This window comes from Mya arenaria, chromosome 9, assembly GCF_026914265.1.
Source record: "Mya arenaria isolate MELC-2E11 chromosome 9, ASM2691426v1".
Classification (NCBI taxonomy): domain Eukaryota; kingdom Metazoa; phylum Mollusca; class Bivalvia; order Myida; family Myidae; genus Mya; species Mya arenaria.
In genome coordinates, this window is record NC_069130.1 from 49600969 (window position 1) to 49611197 (window position 10229).

General features: G+C 36.2%; 1 protein-coding gene across 1 annotated transcript; it reads right to left on the reverse strand.

Annotated features, from left to right (window-relative positions):
• Window positions 1–5040: 5040 nt before the first annotated feature.
• LOC128246136 (52 kDa repressor of the inhibitor of the protein kinase-like) lies at window positions 5041–7670 on the reverse strand. The gene is made up of 3 exons (XM_052964332.1): window positions 7431–7670; window positions 7102–7170; window positions 5041–5799 (listed from the first exon to the last, which is right to left on the reverse strand). The coding sequence occupies exons 1-3, from the start codon at window positions 7668–7670 to the stop codon at window positions 5041–5043; spliced, it is 1068 nt and encodes a 355-aa protein (XP_052820292.1).
• Window positions 7671–10229: the final 2559 nt, after the last annotated feature.

Sequence of the window (10229 nt, forward strand, 5' to 3'; positions counted from 1 at the left end):
TATTTAATGGATTGATCAAGAATTGTTACATAATTTAAAGATAAGAAATAAACTGCATACTACAAAGAAAGTTGTCCGACCAAATTTTAACAACAATGCCACAAATGATGTTTTTTTCTGCATATAGTATTGAAACGTTATTGGGACCATTCGATATTTTTCGGTGAACACTGCTAATATAAATAATTTATAACTGGTAAGTTGTCCTTAATATAATGCACTCATACCGTTACGTTATTGCATTTTCTTTCAACATACGTGTTTAAAACACAACATTTATAACATAAAATGGATATTGAAGAGTCCACTTAAAGCTGCACTCTCACAGATTGTCAGTTTTGTCACTTATCTTAAAAAAAGTCTCAGAATCGACTGAAATGGCATCAATGCCTTCAATTGTGTCATATTAGATTATTAGTATTTTCCACGGCCGCTCGTGAAAGATAGGTTCATCCCAACCCGAGAGTAGGGTGTTAACCTTGTTTCCGCAGAACACCATGCGCGGGGATGGAATGAACCTATATTACACGAGCGTCTATGGTCTTTTTCTCCCACCTCAGTTAAACAAAAAAGTTAAAATGTATTTTTTCGCTGAAACTCTTTTGTTCGTACGAAAAAAAATTGCGTATAGATTTGTGATAATTCGTGGTTGTCATGGATATCCGTGCAGTGACTCAGATTATTTAAAAAGTCAAATTGTTCTTTAAATAGTTCAGAGGAGAAAGCAGCATTATTTCTTGAAAGCAGCCTGAGCATTTTTTTTGGCGCCATTTGAAGCGAGAAATAACTAATTTTGTTTAAATATAGCCACAAGACAATGTTTTCATAATGCTACAGACGACGATCCTTAACAAGAGAGGTAATTGTGTGATGACAATAAAAAAGGAGTTTCCAGCATGGCCTTTTTTATATCTACCTATCTGAGGTGGGAGAAAATTCACTGTGTTAAAGAACTCAAATGTTTGGTAAACTGCCGAAATTTTCATTTATCTTAAAGCGTAAGTAACACTTTAAGCCATAAAACATCAATTTTCAAACGTACATAAAACGTACATAAAACGTACATAAAATAAACTGCGATCTGATATTCTGTCAACAGGCTATATCACAGTCTTCCAGAAATTTACGTAAAAAAATGCTCGTTCAAGGACAAAAGAGTTCAATCTGTGAGAGTGCAACTTTAAAGGGACTCCGGTTAGCGCAGTGGTTAGCGCACTCGCTTCTCACCAAGGCGACCCGGGTTCGATTCCCGGCCTGGGCGCATGTGAGTTTGGTTAGTGGTCACCAAGCCGGACAAGTGGGTTTTCTCCGGGTACTCCGGTTTCCCCTACAACACAAGACCACACTCTCGCGCAACATCGTGCCAACGAGAGTGACTTAGTATAAGCTATCATAGCTTCCTTCCCAATCGTTGTAATATATATAATGTTTAAAGTAAAGGGACTCCCTCATGTTCTTGGACCAAAATAACTGTTCTCGGTTATGCATCTGAAAGTACTTATTGTATTATTATTTAACTCTATGATATCGAAATTGCAAGAAGAAAAAAAACAATTATAGTGTAACGTGTGCGGAGTGTTCCGAGAGGCTGTACACTATTTCATTAAACTCATGGCAGAACTAACTTATAAATAACAAAGATGTAACTACATGATAATTTCCTTCAAGGTTACTTAACCTTTTGATTGTATACAAATGATTTGGATAGTGTTCAAACAAATAGTCACAAAACTATTATGGAAGAAATTTTGTATTTTTTATTTCTTGTGGCTTCTTGCCTACGATTGATTGATTACAATGAATTACAAACTACTATGAAAATGATCTCTGTGAATTAACACAAAGCTGGGATTTCTTGGATGAAACACAGAGTTGCAATGTAACTGTTCTTGTTAAGATGTGACTTTTTTCAAATGGATCACTTATCAATTATGCAATACCAGATAGCCGAGCTTTCTCGGTATATACATAGAGGAAGGTTCACATACTTTCTTTAATAATGTAAGTGCTCTAGCTCTTCGCTCCAACTACGTCAAACAGGAAGCAGCGCTTTCTCTGAAGAATCGTAGAAGTTGCAACTTACTTTGCCTCACAGGATAGCTGAGTTTTCCAGCAAGAGCATAGAAGTTAGGCTTAATTGAACTAATAATCGTATCTCTCAACGACAACCCGGTCCACTCGTCAGCTTACAACTAAACAATACGTCAAAGCTGAGCTGTTCAGTAAAGATAGTTAATATTTTAGATGAGCAACTACAAAGTTCAAGTTGATTTATACCAAATCTTTCTAGATGTTCACTGGTCGGTTAATGCATCTAGAAAGGCAGCATTATCAAAACTCGGCATTACATATGGCGCGAAAAGCACTCGAACAACGCGATGTTTTCACTGTTATGTTTTTTTCAAACTGAGATTCGATTGGTCGAAAACCAAGCACATTGATTTGTCGCAAATAGCATTCCGATTGGTCAAAACTGTTTTTGTATAAATGACCGAGGTCCTTTGAAAGCTGAAAATACTTTTCGCTTTGGATAACTATGTTTTTTCCTGCTTTTAAAGGGACTAGAGACCTGATGGTCCCAAAATCGGCAAATACAGTATTTCCTCAAAACAAGCCCAGAATTGTCATTGCGAACTATTATGAGGCCGATAATACATCAATTTCTAGCACACCGGATAGGCATTTCCGGTGAATTCAGCCGTGCTGGAAAACTCCATCTGGCATCCCCCCATGCCAGATGAGTCACGCGCTGTGACGTAATAATTTCAATTACTTTTATAATACACGTTATGTAATCATAATTATGAAATTTAAATAGATGAGTTCCATTAACATTACCTTAACAAAAATAAACTTTTAAAAACAAAACAAAATAACCCTTAAAAGACGTAATGTTGAAGGAACTTGAAGTATGCAGTGAATACAAATTACTGCGCGTCATGACGTTAGTAAACATCATCGCACGCGCTTTTTGGTGATATGTACAAAATTGCGCCTTTTTTATATATTTTCTTCACAAAATATGTTATTTAATGTATGCTAGAAAAAATATCTATCATGTGTGTCCGTTTCGGATAGAAAAATCCGACTCTCGGGCACGCTGCGTTGCCGGTAACTCGGCAAGCCTCGTTACCTGGCAACGCAGGTGCCCTCGGGTCGGATTTTTCTATCCGGAACGGAAACACATGACAGATATTGTTATTACATTATTAAAGGTATATTTCGTCGTGGTCTCAGTTGAGTTTACCCGTTTAAGAATAGCGCATTATGGTTTCCCGGGTTATAGTGTGTAAATTCAGTGCGTAAAAGTCACGTGAATTTTACAGGTACATGTATCGACAATGTTTTTTTTTTTTAAATATTGGTTGTAATTACGTGCTAGACAATTCCAGTAAATTTCAAATTGGAAAAATACGAAAATTCCGCGAAAGATACATGAAATAAGATTCAATGCGTTGTACACAACGATATCATTATTTTGTCAGTTTTTTATAACTACTTTTCTTCTTGCAATTGTATCATCTGGTATATAGTCCCTTTAAAATGTAACCGTTCATGGTGCATAATATCCACATTCCATCCACTGCTTTACATTTACTGGAGTTCACAGAGAAACATCAAAATAATCTATGTTAAGCCCGAGGCTACGATGGAATGGCATTGGTGACCTTGAAAATTCCGACACAACCTATAAAACAGCTCAATATTACCTAATAACTCTTTGAGTGCGTGAAGACATTCATTATATACGGCATAAAAATCCCATAAAATATGCTATGAAGTTACATAAAGTGCTTGTGTGGTAATGAAACATATGTTGTTTACAATGATAAAAGGAATTAATTCAGCCTCAGGCTAACATGTGTTCCAGTAACCCGGCTTCATAATATTTGTTAGCAGACAAAAATTGATATTGCTGATATTATATAAAGAGAGGTTGCACTTTGCATACTCAAGTCAATTGCCGCCATCTTTGAGATTTAGACTGATAAGCGCAGCCATATTGGCCTCCAGTTCATAATGTTATAAGTTCAACTAATACATGTACATCTATATAATTCGAAAAAAATAATCATGGAAAATTGTCTTATTGAATATTGTATTTGCTGACCTATATAGTTTGCATGTTAGAATATAACTGCACATACTAACGTAGTTTGCGTTACAAAAACTGTCGGTTCAACCGGATGTATGTGTTGATAATATATCATATATAACTTAAAATAGTAAGTTGGTGATGGTAGCAACATGTATATTACAAAACCAGAAGATGCGAACCATGATCAACGACACTAGCGATAAAACCATGACATTGACAATATACAACACAGTGTCATAGTTTGAACATCCTTTCAAATTCATTACTTACTCAGACAGTGAAGAAAACTACATAAAGAGAAAGAAATAACAGAAAATGCACATCTATGTAAGTACTTTTCAACTCGATATTTAAATGGATTGATCTTAAGAATTATTATATAAAATTAGAAATAAACTGCATACTACAAGTTTTTTTTTCGGCCAATGCCGCTGATAATGTAACGCTTTAAGCCATAACACATCATTTTTCGAACGTACATAAAACGTACATAAAATAAACTGCGATCTGATATTCTATCAACAGGCGAATATCACAGTCTTCCAGACATTTACGTAAACAATGCTCATTCAAGGACAAAAGAGTTCAATCTGTAAGAGTGCAACTTTAATGGGAACCCCTCATGGTTGGACCAAAATAAATATTCTCGGTAATGCATCTGAAAGCACTTAACTTACAGGGGCGGTTCCAGGATTTGGTCTTAGGGGGGGGGGGGGCGCGTTACTTTTTTGCCATTTGTTGGTTCTGCTCAAGCCTTATAGGACAGCTATTATGACTGTTTTTATTCTTTGTTTTTAAGTTATTGGACACCAAACAGCGTTGGAGCGAGCGAGAGAGAACAGTAAAGTATAAACACGATTTCGTCGATGAATAACTTAAGTGCATATACAAGTATATCTTTATTCTGATAAAGGATCTAGAAGTAGCATACGGCGAGGATATTATCTGGCATACATATTTATTATCTGCTCTAAATCTAAGTTGATATCTCTATGAATAAACAGAAGCATCAACGCATTGAATCGATCCTGTCCCATTGTACTTCTGTGAGCGTTTTTGATAAATCTCAAAGATGAATTTGATCTTTCAACACTTGCAGATGTAACTGATGTTAACATCATCAACGTTAGAATTTTCATAATGTTCGGGTACATGAAATTACACGTCTCCGAAAGCGTTTCTGTTATCGTTCCCGGCTTTTCGTCTTTATTTCCCCAAGTCCGTTTCCAAAGCTGCAGCTCTTGCTGGAATGTTTCAGGCTGCGGCATGTCATCTTGGTAGTGGTCTACTAGTGACCTGACGGAGTCTTCCGTTAATTTGTCGATGTTGCTGGGCAACAGACAGAGAGCCAAACTTGCTTGTCTAGTCATTGTATTAAATCGCATGTCCAGTTGTTGAATAAGTGAATCTACAAAGGGGTTAAAAATGACTCTTACAAAATACTCTTCGGTATTGTTAGCTGGGACATTATTTCTCTGGGTCTGTCTGCCACACCGTCTTGGCATTTGAAGGCAATCGAGACCTGCTTTCTGTGCTGTTTTAGACGACCCTTGAAATATGATTTCAGCATCGGTATTTCTGGCAGCAGAGACAGCTTTTTTGACAGTATTGACCATTTCATATGCCTCAATGATGTCCAATGTTGAGCCCTGCAGTTTGCTGCTTAACCCAGTTACATATTCGAACATGTGTAAAACTGTCTGGAAGCACATTATAAAGCCCGAGTCAGTGATACGCTTCAAAAGACCCTACGCATCAGTGGTCGCTTTTGTATCCCAGCCAGTTTCAGTTTGTCCAATTGCCTCTAGACAGTCCACCATCGGTTCGTACATAGTGTGAAAGTCACGCAAAGTAGACATCGGCAATGGCTTCCTCTAACCGCCTACTTCGTTTTGGTGAGTATTTGAAAAATAAACCATGTTGTTTAAGTGTATCAAGCATGAATTGGATTTCCTTAATTTTACAAGATTTGCACAATGCCAGATTAAGATCATGGCTTGAACAGTAATGGTAGTTTGCCTTTGGTGAGATCAACTTAAACTGTGCCGCGCATCCGGCCTGTTTTCCTGAAATATTACCAGCCCCATCCATTGTTTGCGACCTTCACAATTGAACATCAAGAACAGCGTCCGTCAAGGATTTCACAATTTTATCACATATTGCCGCGCCGGTTATTTTTTCACACTCCACAAATTCAAGCAAACGTTCTACTGGTCTATTATTGACCGTATAGCGTAATACAATGCCTAGCTGTTCCCAATTTGAACTATCCGTGACCTCATCAAATTGAAAAACCAAAATAAGGTCCAATCGTTTGTTGGTTCACTTCATCAACAATACACTTTTGCAAGTACTGTTTCATGCAATCAAGAATGCCATTTTGTGAGCTTTTAGAAGTATATGAAGCGTTTTTTGCACAGTTCTCTAGATGATCTTTAAGTAATGAATCCCCAGAGTCGGCTCGAAAATCTACCAGAGCCTTGAAGTTCCCTTGTTTAAACTTTTGGTTGTGTCATCGTCTCGATGACCCCGCATTGAAATTCCCTGACGACCGCACAGCTCAATACATTTTAATATTGAGTTCAATATGTTCCTGTTTTTACTTATTCTTTCTGCATTACAGTCTTCAATATTCAAGTCAATCCTTGCTGAAGGGTTACAGAATGTTTTTATAAATGCCGTCAACTTTGCTTTTGAGTTAATGTGATATTCATTACTTGTGTGAGACTTTAAATCAGTAACAGCGTCTTTCCAATTTCGATATGCGTCTTTAACTAATACGTTGGGACGTCGATGTGCAGTGTCCGGGAAAAACAAACACGAAAGACAAAATAATCCGTCCATTCTCTCAGAATAACATATAAAGTCAAATTTGTTAAAACATTCCCTACAGCAGTATCTTTTCATGTGACCATTTTTTCGCCTTTTTTATATTTGCACACTTTCGCTGGAAAGTTAAAACTTGAATGTGGTTGTCGGTTCTCTATAAAATAGTATTTTACAAAATCTGGTGCTGCGGAACTCGTGTAATCAGCTATATCCTTGACCAAATCATCATTCTGACCGCAACTCTGTGAAATTACAATAACAAAGTTACATGAATAATATAAATCTCATTTTTAAATACATTTTTGTATACTGTAATATATTTGTCACAATAAAAGCAGCATTCTAGACACATTTGCGCATAAGCATAATATATACTTAGTTTCAATCAATGTTATTTCCTAAATAGGAATATAAATTCAAGTTCGTGGAAGATAACGCAAAGTTTTCTCAAATCTGATTTTATTATTTTAAAACGTGTGCAGTAACAAATCATTCGACTCACCTGAACATCTGCTGACGACGCCTCGGAGGTAAGTATGGGCGTCGACACTGGTGTTCTGGCGGACGTCGCCTCGGTGGTAAGTATGGGCGTCGACACTGGTGTACTGGCGGACGTCGCCTCGGAGGGAAGTATGAGCGTCGACACTAGGTTCAGGATTACCTTTTTCTCCTCTTTCATTCTGAAAAAGCTACTCAGCGTCGTTTGAATTTTAGAGCGTTTAGCACTCGTGGGCGCATCCATGTTTGTTTACTAGGAATTAGCGGAAATAATAATAAAGTATTGAAAGCGGGACTGGTTTAAAATACGGCAATATTGTCTGCAAGGGCTAGCGGGATAGGTATTACATAAGAGTGGTAAGGATTATCATAATAGAATATAAAACTACAATAAATCCTAACCGCTTGTATATTTTTGTATAAATTTATACTGGATATTTTTGTAAGGTTGGGGAATTTGGGGGGGGGGGTGCGCCCTCCCCCCCCCCCTGGATCCGCTAGTGACTTATGATATCGAAATTCCAGAAGAAAAAAATAATTATAATGTAACGTGTGCAGAGTGTTCTGACAGGCTGTACACACTTTCATTACACTCATTGAGAACTGACTTATAAATAACAAAAGATGAAGCCTTATTTTAATTTTCCTCAAGTTTACTTAACCTTTTGATTGTGTACAAATGATTTTGATTGGGATTCAAACAAATAGTCTCAAAACAATTATGCAAGAAGTTGTGTATACTATTTTTTGTGGCTTTTTGCCTACGCTTGATTTATTAACAATGAATTCAAAACTGTTGTGAATATGATCTCTGTGAATTAACAGAAAGCTGGATATTCTTGGATAAAACACACACAGAGTTGCAAATTAACTGTTCTTGTTTAGTTATGACTCTTCAAATTGAGCACTTATCAATTATGCAATACCAGATAGCCGAGCTTTCTAGGTAAATACATAGAGGAAGGTTCACATACCTTCTTTACTGTGCTAACGCTCTAGCTCTAAGTACGCTATGATTGCGTCAAACTGGAAAGCAGAGCTTTTTTCTCAAAGATCGTAGAAGTTGCAACATACTATGCCTAAGACGATGACTGAGCTTTCCAGCTAGAGCATAGAACAGTTGGCTAGATAGAAGTGTTGGCTAAAAATGAGTTAATTATCTTATCTTTCAATGACAAACCGGTCCACTCGTCAACTATTAACTAAACAATACTTCAAAGCTGAGCTGTTCAGTGAAGATAGTTAATATTTTAGATGAGCAGCTACATAGTTCAAATAGATTTATACCAAAGTTTTCTAGATGTTCACTGGTCGGTGAATGCATCTAGAATGACAGTATTATCAAAACTCGGCATTATATATGCTACAAACAAAATAACAAAATATAAATTATATAAAGAAAAACCTTTATCAAAGTGTTTCATTCCTAAATATGTTTCGTTTATATAAAATAACAACGCCATTCACATAAAAAAGTTCGAGTATGACTGAAAATAGGTTTGACAATTTGGCAATCAAAATAAAAAGAGACACCACTTTTAGGTTACAGTCAACAGTTGTACACGGCTCTGGAAAAAATCGTCACAATAGTATAACAACGTATTTGGGTTGTGGTGTGGTGCGAACCCACGCCGGTAAAGGTAAGACAAAAAGAAAACAGACGCCTTCAGCACTAGGCCACCAGGACTTACAACTAGTGGATATTTTGACTTTTCAACGGTGTGTTCCCACTTTGCAAACCGATATTTTTTTCCTATAGAAATTGTAGGTGGGGTTGGGAGATGTATTGTTTGTGGTAACAATAGAGTTGATAAGTGCTAATTGGTGAAAATGCTAGACTTTACAAAAACATGAGCGACTCCCTTTAACACTGCTAAAGTTGTTTTATTTGAAACAAGTAACATTTTATCACTGACATGCAATATAGTCCCTAAATACAACAGGTTTTATTGCTTGCTTAAGTATTGCCAAAGGAAAGTATTTCATTCAGAAAAAAAGAATTTGCTTAAACAAAACAACTTAAATCATTAATTATTTCCTTAAGCTATCATTTGAGTCGTAACCTAACATTATAGTACACCAGAGTGATGATCAAACCTCTGATAACTGAGAATTCAAACTAAGAATACAATTAAGATTTGTACTTGAAACCGATTTCTGGTTCTTTACATACTGAGACTTGGATCGCTTTATTTGAGTACAGTATACACTATACACAAAGGTAATACAGTTCTAACATGAAGAGAAATAGACATTAAATATTTAAATAGTAACTTTCATTAAGAGCACATTAACTACGATTTTGATGTTATTAATTAAAGCCTGTGTGTCACTTAGGAGTAAGTGAATATATAGCTGTGATAGAGTCTCATATAATGTCTGATAAATTCCCCAGGTCAACTTGATTCTTTATTAAAAAGAAATGTATGGGGAATACCACTCGATGCTTTATTAAAAAGAAATGTATGGGGAATACAACTCGATTCTTTATTAAAGAGAAATGTATGGGTAATACCACTCGATGCTTTATTAAAAAGAAATGAATGGGGAATACCACTCGATGCTTTATTAAAAAGAAATGTATGTGGAATACCACTCGTTGCTTGAATAAAAAGAAATGTGATGGAACATATGTTTTATGCTTTTGTTCTCCAGTTTCGATATCATAGAGCAAAGTGATACAGTAAGTGCTTTCAAATGCATCACCGGGACAACTGTTTCAATTAAAAACTTTCTAGTTAAAAAAAATGCAAATCATTAGTATATAAAGCAACATAGTAATTTGAAATGCAAATTTCGTAAT